We start from the raw sequence: 20,009 nt of genomic DNA, 5'->3' as shown, positions 1-20,009 counted from the left end.
AAGCGGTCAGTAACTTTTCCCACAGCTTGGAATCAAGTTTTCTCTGAGAAACAGAGCGAATGAGGCACTGGCAGCCAGGATCACTATACTGACCGGACCCGGAGTCTGGGGGTTAACCCAGGGTCAAACCGGCTATCATCTAGTGGATGCAGGACTTGGACAAACTAGTCCAACCGTGTGCTGAACTGCAGCTCTTTGGTGTGTTTCTATGCATGGAGCAAAGTAAAGGACTTCCTAAGGAAAAAGAACTGTTTTCTTTTCAGATGTCACCTCTCAAATGTGCAAGTGGCTGTGTCACTCACGTGCACTGTCTGTGCTTTTCTTGGACTTAAAGGAAACCTTTCACGCAGCAGGACTCCTCATCCACCTAATGTCAGTCCAGTTTGTTTTACTCACCGTTTTGGTCCTGTTTGAATCCACCAGCATGCATGGACTACCTTGTTCGTCTTTGGGCCACTGCTTTGATGATCCAAGCGAGGATAGTAGTGAGCCATCATCCTCACAGGAAGCAAGCTTCTCCACGCAGAGCAAGGACGACCACAACCTTTCGGCAACAGCCCCGGTTACGTCCCAGCCTGAGGCGCTGCCAGGCTTCCACGAGCAGCACCACCGGCCGTCTGTGAGGACTACAAGCCAGATCTCTGGCTGTTCCAGCAGAGGCAGAAGACTAAATGGAACAAATTCAGTGTCTTCAAACTGCCACCAGCAGGATACGGTGGCAGAGGACTGTTTCGAATCCCCTTCCGTCAGTCACAGCATCTCCCAAAGTTCAGAGGATAAAGAAGGGGAGTCAAGCTTCAATCCAAAGATGGAGCCAAAATATCCTCAGATCCCAAGACCCTCCATTATTATCAGACTGCCTCAGGTATGGCGTTTGGAATTAGTCAACTGTAATGATTAGAGCTCCTATGATTAAAAAAAAAAAAGAACAACCAGACATATTTCAATAATAACATATAGATAAATATATTACACAGCATCTTCAGTTATTAAACCCCCAATTTTTTTTATATGTAGGCCGATATTTGAGCACCAGTCACGGATGGATGCAGTCGATCTGTTGTCGTTTCCCTAATGCCGCCACAAGATGGCAGTAAAATCAAGGTTTTAGTCATTTCCAATGTTTGCTGGAAGTACACGTGGTGGTCTTAGGTCTGCATTTATTTGATCTATTTGATAAATTCTGTATCACACACACACACACACACACACACACAAACACACATTATGTGGTCAGAGTGCTTTGTGACTATAGATTGGATGTCAGTTAAGAGTGCCCTGAGATACTAACATGATACCTTTCTCCCTGTACGCAATTTCCTTCGCTTTCTGTGTGTGTGTGTGTGTGTGTGTGTGTGTGTGTGTGTGTGTGTGTGTGTGTGTGTGTGTGTGTGTGTCTGTGATCAGGCTCTGATCAATAAGACTGATCAGCAGAGGAAATAACAGTAAAGGGAGTGGGGGGTGAGAGGGTCAAGTCTTAGAAAAACAATCCTGGAATTATTTCCACACTGATCACTTAATCCAAAAGGAGACAGTTCATCTGCAGATGTTCAGACATCTGTGGGTTACTCTAAGCCAAAGGACTGTCCTTTCTATAATGGTATAAATCACAGTCCACATGACTGAATTACTGCCGCAGCTATTTGAGACTCTGTGACTCAACATTAAACGCAAACGTTCTATTTGAAACAGTTTCACTCAGCCACATAGGCAGTTACGAAACGGACACGTGTTGCGCAATGTTTACTCGTGACAAGTGCAATAAGGTGCAGAAAAAAAAAAGCTTCCACCTTTGTTGAGTTTGGCACGGCCCAAAAAAGGAGAAAAAAAACAACCCGAGTGATCAATGGAGGGGAACAGTCTGAGCATGTGATTTAACCCTTCTGCTCCACCTCCTTATCAGCTGGCCTGTCACAGGTCACAGCTAGGAGCCTCAGTGGGCGTTTTCTGCAAACAAAGCACAGATTAATGTCCCTTCTGTTGTTGAGCTGAAAGAGGTGGGGAAAAAAAGAGGGTTGTAACCAAAACTGTACAGAATGTTGAGAGAAACAAAGTAAAAGTAGGTGACATGAGACTCAAACCTCACCAGTGTGTTATTCTACCCTTCATGCGTGTCATGCCATTCATTTCTCTCTGACTCTGTCCTCGAGCGCTGCGTATTTATTGGACGGTTTCTTAATTACATGGCGAGCATGTCATCCTCGATGCATCACTGTCCAAGAACAAAGCGTGTGTTGTTTAGGAAGCCGCGTTGAACTGCAAATCTCATAAAAACACGCAGGGAACAAACAGATTGCTGAACACTATCATTAAGCAAATAGGAAGTTTCCTTTTGAGCAAGACGAGGAGGAAATAATGTGAATTCCACCCTAGCACAATCACTGACATTTCTGACCTATGAATCTGTACACATGCCGCACTTTTTAAATATTATTTTGCAGTAAATGTGTGTGACATTAATCTGTTTTTATAGTTTGTTGAATTGAACATGTCAAAGACTGGAAATGAGCTAATGTGTAAATGGTTACACTATTTTTACATGTGTTTTGCATTAAGTTTGTGGTCTTTATGTAGGGCTCCTCGTGCCCTTTAGATTAATGTGTTTGTTATTCAGGAATGACCTTACAGTGACTGACAACCTCCCTTTGTGTTCTCTTCCCACACACACACACACACACACACACGCCCCTCAGGAATCAGAATTTCAGGAAACAGCATCTGACAGGACAGACGACAGGGAAGCGGTGGATGGGAGGTTATCAGGTATGGAAAAAACAGGAGGTTCCTCCTCTGTTTTCTTCTTCACTTGTCCTATGGAAAGTTTCGAAAAGGTCTAAATGGCTTTTTTTCCTTTTGTTTTTGCCTTTCTTTGTATTTTTAAATAGGGAAGAACATGTTTATTACAAAAAAAATCCAGTATTGTGTATGTGTGTATCACTGAGAGGAGAGGAGAGCGCCGACCTCTGCCAAGCGTGCGTGCCGTGTAGCCATAGCATCAGTAGGCCTGCATGAGAGGATGAAATGTAAATCCAGTCATGGCTGTCACATCTGTGGTTGTTTGTTTTTGTAGGTTTTTATAAAACTCCCTTTAAGTAAAAAGATTTGGATGGAATTTGGGAATGGGTTAAAAGGGTGTTGGAAATAATACAGCTCAAAATAACAGTAATAATCACTCAAACAAGTGTGTGTTGGATTCACCCGTATTGTACTTTTGACACAGAAACATCTCTGAGCGTTGTATAGTTCGTGTGGAAACGAAATGGTCACCAAACTCCCATCAACTAACTGTGAATGAGCTTTTAGATGCTTTTAAAGGATTACAATCTGTAACAATGTCTGTGTGCCACACGCTGCACGTGAAGACAGGAGGAACATTTGCTGCAGCAGGGTTCTCTAGGAGTTGTTATATGAACACAAAGAGCACCATGAGTCTCACCGCTGGGGTCTCTTTAGTCCAGATTGGAACAATACATAAGACTTTTTTTTGTTCCCACTTCCATCGAGGATAAAACAGGAGTGTTTATGATGCACTGGGGGGTAACGTAAGTACAGAACCTCTTCTGTCCCTCTGACATGCACACAATTGTCACACTGACCTTGATTTCCTGTGTGTGTTCGTGTGTGTCTGTGCCTGTGTGTGTGGGAATGGCTTTCCTGCTCTCTGTGTTGAAAATCCTGCTTATTCAGCTCGCTTGCGCAAGCAGACAGAGGGACAGAGGGAGGCAGGGGCAGATCCACACGTCTGTTTTCAGCCTCTCCGGAAGAGGAAAAATACCAGCTGGCTAAGAACCCATCTAACCTGTTGCAGTTTGTCAGCCCTGTTGAATACACACAGGAAACAGTACATATGCAGTACCTCCTCTACTCCACCATAGTGGTCATACGTAGATTTCTTTTTAATTTTTGCAACCTCCTTCAACCCACACAGATCTACAGCTCTGGCTGAGGAAGGCCTGTGGTATAAAACAGAACACCAGTGTGCACGTTTGTCCAACTCTTTGCACATCAGGCTCATCCTGCGTAGAAACAGAGCCATCTGCTGTCATTCCTGTTGGAAGTCATTAGACTAAGTGGGAAGCTCTGCACTGTAAAGCTCGATAAATCTGAGGTTGCCCCACCAGTAATGACAGCCTTAGCGACAACATCCAAGTTCAGTTACTCTACCTTAATCTCTCGCATTTGCTCCCGGGGGCGTCGCGTTCCAACACTTGCAAAAGCCAAAAAACATGTGCATGCATGTGCAGTCAGAGGAATCTCGTCTGTAAATTTCCAAATCTCTTAAATTCAACTGGTATGGCTGGCTGGGACGGTTCGGTAACAGGTAAGAAGAGAAGAGACTTTAATGAAAGATTGATGATCAATTAAAGAGTAATGGATCACACGACAGTCCTGAAACGTGGGAGTCATATTCAATTTATTTTTCCTTGCCGCAAATACTTATAATCAAGATGAATCACACAATAACGAATAAAAGCAGCGAGGCTGCATTGATAACCGGGAAAATGAGAATTAGGAGAGAAGCTGGGGAACAAGACATCACTTTCCAAATATGCTGAGAGGCTGATGCAGCACTGACCTCATCCAGCCTGGCACAGCGGCGCACACGTCTGCTGCTGGTGCAGGAACACGGAGGCTGCGGCGTGAGTCACCCGTCGCAGATCGAATTAGCTGAACTTTGGATGAACGGCCGTTTGGAGGAAGAGAGAGGAGCACTGGAAGTGGTGAAACTGCGAGTGTCGCTGAGGTAACAACCATAGTATTCCCCCAAGCAACTGTGCACAGACGTACACAGCTCACTATAGCGATCTAATTGGCACCGTCTTCCAAAATGCACGCCACAGGACACACTTTTCTCTCGCGGTTTCCATCCTGAACCATTGCTGGGTCAGAGACAAGGAGACAACAGCAGTGGAAAGAATGATTTTGGTCTATTTGGGGCAACTCAGAAGGAAAAGAAAAAAGGAGGACTGGCATTTTATGTGGTGCAAGTATCATATTCAACCACGGGCTTTTGAACGTGCACTACTCCAGCATATGGTGGGTGTACAGCTGGTACAAACCCCCAGTCACTCAGAAGTAGGTCACCCACGGGGGTTGTGTTTATGTACACTACAATTACAAGCAATTATTCACCATCTACTAACTTCCTGTACTGGTGTGATGTCCGTTAAAGCTCCAGATTCTCGGATTAATTATTGTCTTGGTGCACATCCAAGGGCATGCAGATTGCATGAGCAATATTCCTGAGATACTTTGCAAAATTAGATTTACTATTGTTGGTTTTAGGCGCTACTCTCAGCTCCAGGAAGACCTTTCTGTCACCGTGGTTTTCAGATAGCTGCCACATCCTGTTTAAAGAGGAGACCCCTAGAGCCCCGCCAAAGAAATAACAAGGGGCCTCATATGCTTCACACATACACACATACAGGGACGGGATCTTTTGGGAACCCTGGGATGATAACAGAAACATCTGGCTGCAAACATTAGGCTTCAGATACCAGCTATGGGAAATAAAGAGAAGACGCTGTCCAGTTATATAGGTAGAGAAGTGTCTTTATGATCTATGTTATATGTCCAGCAGGAATATGAGTGTTTTCTGAAGTCCATAAAAGACATATACATCCTCCAAAAGCTGTTCTTTTTGAGGATGTATGTCATCTGCTAAATGTGCTCACTGCAGCAGTAAAGAAAAAAAGGAAATCTTGTCTAAAACCATCTAAAGCGGCAACAGTCTGTTCGTGTCAACTGTCAGGAGGAAGTAGTTTCACGTGTGTGGGCTTATGGCCACAAAAACCATGATGGTTGAAATGTAAATTCACATGACTTGAAGGTGTAGGTTTATAGGATAATAGAGTAGAAAAATGTCATATTTCCTATTTGTTATAACGGCACATAAACTATTAATCATTTCAACCAAATTAAAATATGTGAAATATGTAATTGCGGGTATGAATAACAACTTTTTTATTGCTGTTGGTTGGACAAAAACAAGTTTTACAATAGACTAAATGATTGAAAATGTAAAAATCTTTTCTGGCGTTTAGGGAATCCATGAGAGGTGTCAGGGAGTAGGTATTTTAAATAAACTATGATTTAATTTAAGAGTTACACATAGCAGAATATCTTGCTTTTGGGGGCATGCGAATGGGAATGGGGTGGCTGGATTGGAAAATTCTTGAAAGCAATGGTTTAAAGGGATGGAGATGAGACTTGTAGGCTTTTAATGACAGGCACGGCTCTGATTTTTGCTTTTTTTCATATACATCCCACACTGTGTACACATCTGTTTCCTGCATGGTGGGAGCGCTGAGCCCGGTGGTCCCTGGAGGGAGTGTCCTATCTGTCAGAGGTGACCCCTGTCATGAGTCATCCCATTGTTCAGCTCAACACTCTTACTCACCCCCAATTGTAACTTATGAGAAGGACTTTGGAATGTTTTACTTTCCTTACAAACATTGCCCCCTCCCTCTTGCTTAGAGTTCAAACCCGACCTTTGGGCTGTTCTCGGGCTCTTTTCATCATTTCCAGTAAGTCTGTTAGGTGATAAACGCATTCAGGGGAAAAAAAGGAGGGGGGCCGACAAATAAAGCAGAACATGTAGTGCAGCAGTTCCCCTATTAAGCTAAAGGCGCCGTTGATTTGACATAACAGAAGGAGGGTGGATAAGCATATGCTTTGACCCTTCATCAGTAAGAAGATTACTCTTTATCACAAAGAATGCTCAGGATATACAGTCTGTGAGAATAACGGGGAGGGGGCCCAGCTACTGTAATCAAAGATGTAATGACATTTTATTTAAATCTTCAAACAAAGTATCCATTTAACAGACTATTTTCTCTATATGTACATCTATATGTAACTATTATTACTGGTAACACAGGAAAATAAAACCTTTATTAGTCATATTGTTTCCAGTAATTTCGATTTTTGAATTTTTTATTTTTTTTTTACCAATAACGGCGTGGTTTGCACGCGCACAACCCAACCCCGCCCTTAGCTCGAGGAGTCCCCCTCTCGTGAGCACAGAGGAGGTGCCCGTGCGCGTGACGCCACTTGGCTCCTCCCCCTCCCCTTAAATTTACATTTTCTATGGGTCCTGGCTGAGTGTGTGTGAAACAGACACCCAACAGTTTGAGAAAGGACACACCTCAGCGCGGAGAAGTGACCCGCGGAGGCACCCATGTGAGCCGGACCATTTTGTCCTCTTAAATATTAAACAAGTTGAGTTGAGCAAGTCGCGTCGGTCTCGACTTTGAAGGTAAGGCGTGCGTTCGCGTGCGTGTCTGGAGCTCATGCCATAACAACAGCACTAACAAAAGCGGTTAAGCGCCCGTTCCTACACGCGAAAACAGCAGGTTTAGGGTTCAAAAGAAAAGGGCAGAAAGTAAGAATAAAGGTGAAAGGGAGTGGTGACAGGAGCGGAAACGGGACTGTGAAACACAAAAGTCTTGTTTCATTGTCTCCTTTTGTGGGTTGCGCCCCGACTGTAGCCGACGGGACAGTGAACACGTTGATGTTTTGTACGGCGCGAGACCACAGCAGTTAGCTTGGATTTAGCATCTGCACTCTTGCTGTTGGCGGCACGTGAAGGTTTGTACTTTAGGAGAATCACAGACCGTGGAAATAACCTCATTTTCCCTGCTCTATCGGATCCAGATTACATATTGTGACCCTGAGTCACGTTTGCATGTACGTAATTCTTCCACTTCTGGAAGCTATTTTGGTTTAGAGCTAGTTTAAGGTCATCAGTTCATCTCAGAATCGCATATTTGTCTCGCCTACTAAGTAACACTCTAATCGCAAGTATTTCTTGTGCTGTTTTTGTCCATTTTATATCCTGAACTCACTGGAGGCCCTATTAAATGCTACCATATGTAATGAATGAGCTGGAACTGCAATCATCTCGTGTGAGTAAGACTGTTTATGGACCAGCACAGTGATGACTAAAAGCTTCACTGACAGACTGACGTGTCATCAACTGTCATAAGGTGTGACTTGTTTTCTTCAGCAACAGGTCTGCCCATTTAAAGCATATCTTTACCCTTACAGCTGGTAATAACGCCTATACAGCTGCTGTCAAACTTTAACAAAATCCTAAGCAAACAGAGAAGAACCCAACTTTCCAGAGTGACGGGTGTTTAATGGGCGGAGGTGTAATATCACCCTGGCAAATACAGTTGAACGTGTGAGTTGGTGGAAGGCATCCATCAGATGTGCTGGGAGTGAAGCGCTGGCGAAAGCAGGTGGTACGAGTGAGTGTATTTTAGGTGAACGGCGTTCTAGAGTGTTGCCGCGTTCGTGTGTGCTGGGCAAAGGCGGGGAAAGTTCCTCGCACATGTGTTAGTCATTTGGAAGCGAGTCTGTGAAATGATTTGCATCTGTTTTCTGATCTCTAACCCCCCCCCCCCACCCGTCCATGCATCTCTCTTCCTCTTGCTGTCTTCTCTTTCCCGTAACGTCTGAAGTTGTCACTGTCTGCGTACAAAAGCTGTCTCGCTCCATTACGCCTGCATTTAAAGGAATTTAGATATTTGCATGAGCAGTTCCTGTTCTATAATGTATTGGTCTAACAATAGTTATGAGACATTTGTTATGTATCATTATGGAAATTTAAGTCCACCTTAAAATGACTCAAGTTAACCCCAAGATAATCAGCATATTTAAGTCAGGAATGGGGGATAACTGGCAACCACTGGTGTGTTGACAGTATCAGCTTCCACAGGTCTGCTGGTCTGTCTGTGGGCACAAAATCCTCACTACTCAGCATGTTAGCGTGTGTGTTTTGTGTGCATGGGTGGCGAGGGACTGTTTTTAAAGCCGTATCCCCTGTAATAATCCATGTAAACAAAGACTTGAATTTCACCAGCCGTGTGCGCTGAGAAAAGACCCTTCGTCCGCTATTTCTGAATTATTTGGATACCGTTGTTTAAAGTACTGTGCTACTTTACTCTAGCAGTGATAGCTTGCACTAGGGAACATTTTTCCTTAATTCGGTTAGAAAAATGTTACAGCAGTTGTAAACCCCACACTGAAACCTGGTATGTGAGTGTGTAAGTGGAATAGCTTTAATCAAGCAAAGTATAATTAAAGCCCACTAGAATGAGATGCAGGGTTTTTCTTCTGTGTTCATCCTGGGGGTGAAGCAGTTTGCCAGTAAGAAAGACTTCCTCTACCTTTACTTTTCCTTTAACTTAGCAATATGTAAATGTCTGTGACTTTAATGGTAACCTTTTAGAGGGCCAAACAAGTTTTACATGGCCTTACCTTGGCTACAGCATTCCCTGAAAGTAAATCATGAAGACCAAATGAAATTTGGATTTGAAAATGAATTTTTCTGCCTCTGTGGCAATGGATGGCAGCTCTGTATGATCATGGTGTGTCCAAACACAAGTGATGCAATCACAGGCTCATAGGACAGAACAAAGGCTCTGTTTACTCTGTGCAGTACTTCTGTTGCTATGGTTTTATATTATGATGTCACAATTTGGGTTTATCACGACCTGTGTGTGTGTGTGTGTGTGTGTGTGTGTTGCGTACAGTGGTTTTTGCACGCCTCTGTCCTGGCTGCGTGTTTGTTTTATGGGGGTCAGTCCGTGTCATGCAAAGATTTGACTTTCTGTCAGCAGCTGAGCTGTTTGCTCAAAAAAAGGAGCGATAAGATACCAAGAACACATTTAAAAACTGAGATACTTGCAGACACTGAGCTTCTCAGAGTCCCATTGATTATTTTTTTTCTTGCTGTTATGCAGGAGCCTCATTCGCAATAATGCACCATTACTGTGCAGACCACTATATAGAGGATCGCATACACGCGTGTACACGTGTGCAGCTTCCTCCTGGCAGTTTGTTAGGTTGACGTGCAGAGACATAGTCTGTCTGAGTTGCCTGAATTAAATTAAATTCTTTCTCTGGCAGTATCAAGATATATGATCCTTCATCCTATATACACAGGGACATATGGCCACAGAATAGCCGCCTGAGTTTTACGGCCTCCGTGAGGTCTCATCAGAAAAGGAATCCACTTGATTTCCTGCTTTCCCGCTAATAAACGTGCACACACCGGGAGTGTTTTTTGTGTAACACCAGGCATAAATCAGTCAAGTCTAATACCTGGTTATTTCACAATACCTGTTCATTTGTGTGCATTTGTGTGTCCGTGCTTGTGTGCACGCACACGTAGTTGCTCCAACATTATGCGCGTGTTTGCGGCTAACTTAAGATTGCCCGGTTGCCCAAGGTAACGGTTGTTTGTGGGCTTTTCTCTCCCAGCATGTAAACAAAAGAGAGGCTCCTGAATCCTCCCCGGTGTGCCCCGCCGCCAATGAGAAGAGAGATCTCATGTGGTCTCAGCCAGCGGATTGCCAGGAGGGGCGTGATTGGGCTCTGCGGGGGAAAAACACAGCAGTAAAGCACAAAGCTTTGATTCCCAAACTGGAACAGACAGCCCAGCCATAACAAAGACTCCTCGTTTATGGCCCAGTATTACCTCACACTTCCCAGTCAGACAAAACCATGCGGCTTTTTTAACTGTGGCGGCTTCTTTAAAAAAAACTTTACATCAGAGAGTGGGCGCCACGTGAAGCACGCATCTGTAATTTAACTTCACGGGGTAATAAACGTTCTGTGCGTGTGTTGCTCGGCTGTTTGAATCCACCTGTTCCCACCCAGGCTGTACGTACAGGACCATGTGTCCCCACCAGCTGTGGAAGAGCTTTACTCCAGCCTTTTGTTGTGACTGACAGGTGCCACCACTCTCTCCGCTTATATTCAGGACATATGTTCCCAGTTTGGTATAAGTCCGCGCTTGGCGCCACATCCAAGTGCTTGTATCACTCAAACATGGTCACAGTATGGAATAGACTCCCCTTGCTTTGTGTGTGTGTGTGTGTGTGTGTGTGTGTGTGTGTTGTGTTCACAAGGTCATAATAACTTTGCAGGTTCATCACATTCCCACAGGGTGACTCAAAATGACGCCTCTGCTTTCCATTCATTCTGTAAATCTGCCTCCGTCCGGGCTCCAAACGGGTTTCAACAGGACCGCTGACGGGCTGAGACACAACTTTAGCGAGGACCGAACGCGCGCCGTCCGTGTTAAGTTGTGGCCTGTTCCTAAACAAGCCTGTGGTCTACTTTCTGGGGAGATTTGAACACCCGCTGTGCTTGTGAGAACTGGGGATAGAAAGGATTACTGAGATGATTGATTTGGAATGGAATGCAGCTGATTTTTGTGATTATTATTCCTGGCTGTTGCATGTGGTGATTAATTTGGGGATGGTGACAGTCGATGGAGCCATCCAGTGCACATTTAATGACGTCAGGATTGGTAAAAACATCACCTCAATCTTCACATTGTGTTCTGGGTGTTAAGTTTCGTGGGCGTTTCCACGCAGGCGCTTTGCTTTTTGGACCCTAAACCCCAGAGAGTTGCTTCCCACACCCCCTCGTCTCCCTGGTGATACTGTCATATTGTGCTGCTGGCGGGATGGATGCTTTCCAAGGTCAGTCCTGAAGAGGCCCCCAGAATTCCCAGCTTCACTGCCTCGGTTGCTTCAGAGCCCCACACTAAGACAGGAAGTAGAAGACAACCCCCAAACTCTGTTGGGTAATCTGAGGAAACTGCCGATTACATAAAGATTGTTGCCGCCCACGTGATCAACGGTCAGGACTAACACTTTCTTGCGCTAGGTGACGCATGTGTTTTGAAAGTGCGCCCACGTGCACATGCGTACGTCACCCAACTGTCAGCGACTTGTGGAAGTGACGGATGCTTGTAAATGCACGTGTACTGGGATATACGGGAAATGAGCTCAGTCAGCTCAGCCCCCAACTTCCTGCTTCTCCATCACTTTCTCTCTCTCTTTCTCACACACACACACACCCCTTGTCACCCCTCACCCCCTCCCACAGCTGCCAGTTAAAAGCTCATCTATCTGTGTGGTTTAATTACCCCCCCCCCCCCTTCCCTCCCCCATTGATGGCTGAATGGCCGCTTCATTAAGAAAAAGACCAGGGAACTCGTGTTCGGATCGGCCTGAGGTTGTGGCGTCACCAGAGGGGAGAAAAGGGTGTGTGACAGAGAGAGGGGGAAAGCAGGCTGTGGGGGTTGCTTTTGGGATATTGATGATGCAATTTCCCCTGAGGGGTGGACCTCCCATCTGTGAGCAGAACAGACCGAATCTGGCCAAAAATGGGGAGTCTGAAACACAAAATATGAGGGAGGGAGAAAATGCTTAATTATAAGAACCGTCCACCCAGGATTTGGGGGGGGTTTTCTTGCTTCGTGTGAGTCCCGCTCTTCCTGGAAATAGAAACGCCATTTTTACAAGCATTTCTATCTGTGCAGAAAAGAAAAGAAGTATTTGGGTTGAGTTTTCCAGCCATGCGCTCATATCCATTGACATTTGACAGACCAGCCCCACCCTGTGTGGAGTCTGGATACCCTTGTCATGACTGTATCATGAGGGAGGGGGGGGTCAGATGGCGAAGGAGGCTCCCAGCTGCTCTCCTTGTCTCAATTTCTATTGTATAAGTCAAGCAGGAAATAGGCCAGTATGGAATAATGACATCAAAATCATGTGTTATTTTTTAAAATTGGTTTTGTTGACCTTAATAATGTCCCAAAACTCTTCTTCCGTCTGGAACTACGAACCTTTTTTGCCGACTGTCCCGTCTTGTACAACATTATTCTCCTGGCAGTAAATTGAATCACTAATAATGGCCAATTTAGGGTCTTTTCTTAGTTCCCCTCATCACGGTTCTGTCCATTTCAACCCGTTTAGCCCTCTGAGACATGTCCAAATTGGCACAGGTTATGAGTGAGGAAGGGGAAAAGATTCTAGAAATGTCATGATGAGTTAGCAGGGCTAAGTAATCTCTGTATCGAGCTCAGGAGATTTGCGGTGTTAGCTTCTACTTTATTTTCCACTTGTCATGGTTGAAACCAGTGGCTGTAGCTATGTGTGGAATTCTTGCATCACCCAAATGCCTCCTCGGCGAGGAATGTCTGAGGCCTTCAGGTGTTGCTGAGAGTTCGCCGTGGCACTTTTGAAAGCCCTGAGTCACAAGGTGAAGTGTGGATGAGGGCCGGTCTCCGTGGCAACGCGGCGGAAACGACAGTTGAGGGTGAAATTGAGGAAGAAATCTGTATGGTGAATGCAGAGCTTTGTGCACGTTTGCTATAGCAGAGCTGACCGCAGTGATGCAATCACTTGGCACGGCCCGGCCTCTCTTCCTTCCAAGAAAAGTCACCCTGTTTATCTGATGCAAACCGCCACTGTGCACTCCTCATCCTCATGCACGGTACTGCGTCTTTCTTTATCTCCTGTTTACGCTGAAAAAGCTGCCAAGCACCCGTTTCCTCTTTAGATCTGTACTGTAAACAAGACTCTGAACAGCTACGTGGCAGTTTTGGAGGCTCGTTTTTGTCATCGTGTGTTTTCTCATGATGAATAGTTCCGGTCAAAGACTTCCCGGTGAATCGGCGTCACACACCTCCTGAGAGAATGAGTGGGGTTGCTGGAGCAAAGCTGCCTTCATCTGCCTCAGTGTTTTTACTTTCCTTTTCTTTTACTCCAGCTTTTTTCTCATTTCTCATCCCTTAATGTTTTGATGTAACGTTCCAAAATGAAGCCGTAATATTGGAAGTTTTAGCTCTTCCCAGGGTGTGGAGTCAGAAATTGCGGAGGTATTTTGGAAGCTGGTAATTGGCATGTGCGTGTGTGTGTGTTTGTCTGCGGTCTCTACTGCAGGGGTGTGTTTCCCAAACCAAGGAACAAACAGTTTTAATGGAATTCCTGGAACAGCAGGAGGTGTTGTCCCAAAAGCGGCGCACTAGTCCAAACTTGCAGGGTCCATAAATGTTTTGTTGGCCTGTTTTGCTCCATGTACTCACGGACTTTGTGTACATGCGTTTGCATGATAAAAGTGTCAGTTTACAGTTCTGATACTGTTCTTGTTCATTGAATGCAGCGTCTTCACTGACTTTGAAGAACGTCAACTGTTACACTTTAGAGCAGGGGAGTTGAAGGCCAGGCCCCGAGGACCAGCATCCAGCCCGGTGTTCTGACCTCCCAGATGGACAAGCTCCACCTGGGCTCCCACTTGTCCTGGTGAAAGCCTTTTTTCTGCCCGGGAGCTCGGAACCCAGCTGGATTGCAGCCCTCAAGGTTTTGGTTTTCACCCCACTGCTTTAGAGAGTGAAACTTATTTACAGGATACATTTGAAGGTGTGTGTGTGTGTTTGCACTACAACATTCAATACTGGTTGCGGTGTAAACTCTTTCACAATTAGTGCTGTCTTTTGAAGTCCGTGTCATTTCCTCTCTGCCCTAGAGCACGGAGGAAGTCGGAGCAGATGTGTTGAGCTAACGGACACTGCGAGAACGCTGCGGCTACATAAGTTCCTTTGCCCCCCGCCCCCCACTGTTGCCATCAATAGAAACAGTCTTTGATGTCCAGCGTTCACGCCGCCGCCGCAGCATTGTTGATAGACTGGCTCCTTCAAGAAAAATCCTTTATCCTTGCAGATCCAGACCTCTTCTAGTGAAGTTTAAAAGCAGCCACCAGCCAGTACTTTAGTATGGAAGAGTGTTCTGTGTGCATTGTGTCTGCTCTGAACCTGGAATCCTTTCGTTACGTAACTGTCATTGTTTTGTTTTTGAGGTTTGCGAGAGTCGCCCTCTAGTGGCGTCCTCGCATTACTACACCATCTTGTATGTTTACGTGACCATCACGTTTCCCCCGCCTGATAAATATGATTGGCCACCTCAGTTAGGTTCGAAGCAACCCACTTTAGTTTTTCTTCATCGTTTTCGTACCTCCTGCTCGTACACAGCCGTTTCTAACACGCCCCTTAAAATGATGGAAACTCACGGACCTTTTAAGTACGTGACTGTGAACGTGAGTCATGCTGCAGGATCGTGAGTGAGTGATGCCACTCACCCATTTTATTGAGAGCAATTTATTTATTTATTATACGAGGGGTTGAGATAGATGAAGGTCCTTAAAGTAACAAGAAAGGACCATTCATTAATAAGTGATAGATGGAAGATGGAAATGGAAAGAGTAGGTGAGGGAGGGATGTGAGAGGACGAGAGACAGCGAGGGAGGGAGGAGTGGGATGGTGCATGCGTGAGAACGGCTATAAAAAGGCTTTGAAACCCGAGCAGCTCAGCTGTGCAGAGCAAAAGCACATCTGCGTGGGGCTCTACAACACCAGCAGCACAAGCTCCTCACAGGCTTTTTGAACTGTAAAATCCATCCCACATCACAGCAGCAGAGATGGCAACGATGTTCAGATACCCCGTCTTTCCTCATCTGCAGGGTGAGCCAAACAAGCAGAGAATGATGTATTTAAAAAGAAAGAAACTACTCGGTTACTTTATTTTATTCTTCTGTGGTTTAATGTTTTTCCTTAAAGTTATTTTCTGTAGGTTTGGGCTCCATTGATTGTGTTGTGGTCATGGTGATTTCAACATGCTGCTGGCCTTTCTTTTAAATCCTGTTTCTCAGTGTAAATACAGGCGAGTTAAAGTGTTTCTAGTAAATTTACCACCTCACTGGTGTCGTTCTGTCCTGGTTGTTTCTGTCCAGCATCTATAATTCCACGCACGGGTTTTTTATTTTGACCATTGTCACAATTTCTAACTACTTGATGTTGCCGGGGGAAGTGCGATTGATCACGAGTGTGAGAAGAACTAAAATTGGCTTTAAATTATTTAGCCTGAAAGGGTCTAGAAGCCGTGACCTCTTCCCTGCTCTTGATCATTTTCCATCTGTGTTCGATAGAGGTACGAACTGTTCACTCAGTGGGGAACAGTTACGTAAATTGACTCGCTCCTTCCATGACTGTGAACAACGATCTAAAACGGCTTTTACTACAGCAGCAAGCAGATGTTCTCATCAGCTCTCATCTTTAAACAGAAATAATGAGATATATATATAAAAGTTGCCTTGAAATCTGCCCTGAAACTGGGGTAAAAAGTCCCTCAAATAGTGATGTTGGAAACTGTTTACCTCATCAAAGATGGGGGTTATGGTATCTCTGTAACTTGCGAGCCACTGTCATCCACTTAGACGGTCAAATCAAGGTCTGTGTTGTTTGTTGTGTTCCTATAGATCCGTGTGATCCTGCCCTGTCGCTGTCACCAGGGAGACGTGTCATGGCGGAGCCGGACTATCTGGAGGGGGACTGCGACGAGCTCATCAAACCCAAGAAACTAATCAACCCGGTCAAGAGCTCCCGAAACCATCAGGACCTCCACCGAGAGCTGCTCATGAACCAGAAGAGGTGAGAGGACCCCCAGAACGCATCTGTGCCGCATCAATCAGTGGCCAGGCTTGATGTTTCCAAATTAGTATTTCTGTTATAGTTGCAGATGGATAGTTCACTTTAGCTTCCCAGCAATGTTATGTAAAGCCCTGCGTATGAAACTTTTAATACAAACTCTTATATAAAGCAGCAACTGCATAAGCGTGTCAAATATTGCTTATGTCGTTACATCCTGTATTAAATTAATCCAGCGGGAGGCTGAAATGTCCTCTGGATGAGGATTTCAGACGCACCGCACGCCCATTTATGAGTGCAAAGGTGCGAACGCGCGCCTGGATGTGGATATTGGGCTTTTCTTCCTAAATGTTTGGATTCTGTCTCTCCGAACGGTGGCACTAGCTTTGTGCTGCGGCTATAAATAGCTGCGTAAACACATACGCACATGCTGACAGCTGTTACATCACAGCAGCGATGCCTCATCTTAAACAGGTCAAACGTGCGTCCATGAACAGAACAAGGCTCCTGTGGGCAGATTTAGGGGAGAAGAACTGTTGTTGCTGGAGGTTCCATTTCCAGATGCAGAACACTAAGCTTCTGTCTGTCTGGACTGGATTCCAGTGGATCTCAGGGGGGTTTGGGAGGATGAACGTGTTTTGACTGGATTCTGCTGCGCCGCTTGCCCTATAGAAAGCTGGCCTGCATGGTGGATTAGTCATGGTTAAGGGGGGGGGGGGGGTTGGATAAATGGGTGGATGGATAGATGGATGTTGGGAGAAAAATGTGTTACGTAATGAAGATTACAAAACAGTGACTCGCCGTGGGCCTTTCTCTGCCGTTCCCACCTCGGCTGCAGCGGCCCCTCCTACACACAGCTCCATGGAAAACAGATGAGCAGACGGAGGCATCACGTATGGAATTTTCAGCGCGCTGGAGGGCGCGCGCGTACGGGAGTCGGGGTCACGGATGCGAGGAGAGGTCAGCTATTACGCAATCGGCGACCGCAGTAAAAGGAGAGCGGCGCGAACCTTTTGATTGCCCGTTTTATCCCTCCACAGCTTTTGGGGACTCGACCTTCCTCTCTCGTCCCTGACCCCCCCCCCCTCCAGCACGTCTTTTTGCCTCTGTACTTTCTCAAGACCCCCGTGCCCGGCGGGAACACGGCGCTAAACTGCAGCGCCGACTGGTCAAAGCCGAGTTGGTTGGAAACGAACTCCCACTCCTCCTGGGAACATCACGGGCTCGCTTATGTAATCTCGATTTAATCAGGCATTTAATTAAAAGTGCGTGGTCGCTGATGTGCAGTGACTCAGGTGGGCGCGGCGTTTTCTTTGAAGAACCTCCGCCGCCATTAGAGTCACACGTTTTAGATAAAAATTTAAAAAGAAAACAGGTTTTAGAAGCCAAGACAGAAACTTTAACTGTTGTGGGCTGCAGCACATTTTGTGCCTCCTGATCCTTTGGAGGCTTCAGGCTTTATTGGCGTTCATGCTGTGTGCAAAACAGCCCCCCAACCCATCTCTGTTCTTCTGTCTTAAGCACCCCCGACAGACCAGCCTTTTCCTCTCCACCCACCCTCCCCTCACAGTTTGGAAGGCTTTTTACTATTATGTAATAGATTTTTTTTCAATCGTTCACAAGACACTTTACTAAGATGTCCCTGTTTTTTATTTTTTTACTGTTGGCCACATACACTCAAGTTGTGTAACGCTCCGTCTGGTTTCCGAATAACATTACCTCAATGCTGCCGCCCTGCGCGGGACATCAGAGAGTTGAAGATCTGGGTCGAAATGTTTGTGCCTGTAGCTTTTAATCCTTTTTTCCCAAAATCTGCTTGGAATTACACTATTCATAGACATGCAACTGTGGAATATTTGTCCGGCTCAAAGTCAGAGCTCATCTGGAAAGACGAGTTATAATCCAGATGTAACACAGATATGAGGTCAGAGCAGAATGGGGTCGTGTTGGCGGCATTAGCGTCAGCTGCCAGGCAGCTTCTTTGATTAGCTGACTTTTCTGTTAAAGTGTTGTTGTGCCTTTTTATTCTGCACAGGGGCCTGGCTCCTCAGAATAAACCTGAGCTCCAGAAGGTTCTGGAGAAGAGAAAGCGGGAGCAGATACTCAAGGCTCAAAAGGAGGAGCAAGAGGCTCACAAGAAGAGGAGCGACCTGGAGATTGAGCTTATGAAAAGACAACAGAAACTCGAGCAGGTAATTAATTAGGAGGTATTCAGGTAGATGTTCATTTTATTGTATTTGATGGGAAAACTAAAGGAGACAACAAAATGTATTTTGTGTTGCTGAAATTTGCCATATATGTTCCTGCAGCTGGAACTGGAGCAGCAGAAAAATGAGGAGGAGCAGGAGAACACCCCAGAGTTTGTGAAGATGAAGAGCAACCTGCGCAGGACCAAGCTGGAGACAGACGGGGAGGAAAGAACCACTTAAAAACCAGCAAGGGTGTCTGGGTCCGGCTGATTGTGCGTGTGATTGTGGGCACCAAGACGTCGTGGCGTGTCTGTACGAAAGAGCAAGAGAGAGAGTGTTTGGTGGTGACCTCAGCGTGGTCCGAGATAAACTTCCTGGCTTTTCCACCCTTAGCTGTTCCTTCCTGCAGTGAGGAGAGAGACTTTACATTTTAAAGACTGCCCCTCTGCCTGCCAGCCAGGGACTGCCAGTACACACCTCTGCTCCTCACAACCATTCAGCGGCACACAGCACCCCCTGCAGGAGGGACTTGACACAGTCGCGTTACATTGCCTTTCAGTGAGCTTCCAGCGAGCTCTGATGGAGAAATAAGCAAACACATGCAGGAGTATTCATCCCCTCTGTTCTCACTCACCTCTCCACAGCAAGCTCTTGTGGTCCTTCACCTTTTTCAGTGTTGTTATTGTTGTTTACGTTCTTATCTTTACAATCAAATAAGCAAAAGTGGACACTGGATAGACTCTTGAAGCTGTGTAATGTAAAAGCCAAACAAATGTGCTTTTGTTATTTATGTTGGTAGCTTTTAGCCCAGGGTATATGGGAGGACACTTTTAGCTATTCTGTATTCCAGTTTTACAGCATAGTTCATAAAGCCAGAACAGGACAAAGGGAGTGTATGGGTATGTTAAACAGTTGAGGGTTTTTTATTCTAAACATCTCCTTTCCTTATCTAATGCAATTTGGAGCAAGACTAAAACTTCCAAGCATGAGAGTGACCTTTTCTTCATACGTTCTGTTGTTTTGTATAAATAAAGGTGTTCCATAATAATTTCAAGTTTTGTTAGGTCATTAAGAATTAGTCTGACCCCTGTTAACTGGTTTTATGTGCTTTTTGTACAGGAAGGATCTGTAGAGTTCTGGACACATGTAGACAATTTTCAAAGGTGTTGGTATGTTTCCTGAGACAACAAAAAGCACCCTTTTAAATTTTAGTATTATTTGATTTGCTTCAAATGAAGCAATGGTGAATTAAATTGCTCAACTGTAAAACAATGTTACCAGCATGTTTAGCTGTTATTACTACTATTACATAATCACTTAATGTGAGCAATTGTGACAAAATCTGTGGTATGGTATTCAAATATCACAAATAATACTGTGGCGCTTAAAGTATGCCCCTTAAGAGATGGCAGTGGTTATTTTTATGGGAAGACGTTGATTTTGATGTCATAACCTTATGTTCTTCTCCAAAATCCTCTTTTAAATAAATCTAATTTAACATATTTGGCCTCCCTCTTGACTTTCTGCACTGCTTA

At 45.2% G+C, this 20,009-nt stretch overlaps 1 protein-coding gene across 4 annotated transcripts; it reads left to right on the top strand.

Moving 5' to 3' along the window:
- Positions 1-7,090: 7,090 nt before the first annotated feature.
- Positions 7,091-19,976, top strand: fam107b (family with sequence similarity 107 member B). 4 transcript variants are annotated; one of them, XM_011606945.2, is made up of 4 exons: positions 7,091-7,258; positions 16,117-16,288; positions 18,321-18,477; positions 18,595-19,976. In XM_011606945.2, the coding sequence occupies exons 2-4, from the start codon at positions 16,161-16,163 to the stop codon at positions 18,712-18,714; spliced, it is 405 nt and encodes a 134-aa protein (XP_011605247.1). In that variant the 5' UTR covers positions 7,091-7,258; positions 16,117-16,160; the 3' UTR covers positions 18,715-19,976. The 4 variants fall into 4 exon arrangements, with proteins under 4 accessions (XP_011605247.1, XP_011605249.1, XP_011605248.1 ...); XM_011606947.2 differs by lacking the exon at positions 7,091-7,258 and adding an exon at positions 7,295-7,590; XM_011606946.2 differs by lacking the exon at positions 7,091-7,258 and adding an exon at positions 7,694-7,988.
- The last annotated feature ends 33 nt before the right edge of the window (positions 19,977-20,009 follow it).

Source organism: Takifugu rubripes, chromosome 9, assembly GCF_901000725.2.
Source record: "Takifugu rubripes chromosome 9, fTakRub1.2, whole genome shotgun sequence".
NCBI classification, from domain to species: Eukaryota; Metazoa; Chordata; class Actinopteri; order Tetraodontiformes; family Tetraodontidae; genus Takifugu; species Takifugu rubripes.
This window is presented reverse-complemented; position numbering and strand designations above follow the sequence as displayed.

Coding starts and splice junctions, on each gene's coding strand:
- fam107b (XM_003967102.3), top strand. CDS start 15,280: ATGGCAACGATGTTCAGATACCCCGTCTTTCCTCATCTGCAGG. Junction 15,323..16,116: donor CGTCTTTCCTCATCTGCAGG/GTGAGCCAAACA, acceptor GTGTTCCTATAG/ATCCGTGTGATCCTGCCCTG. Junction 18,478..18,594: donor GACAACAGAAACTCGAGCAG/GTAATTAATTAG, acceptor ATGTTCCTGCAG/CTGGAACTGGAGCAGCAGAA.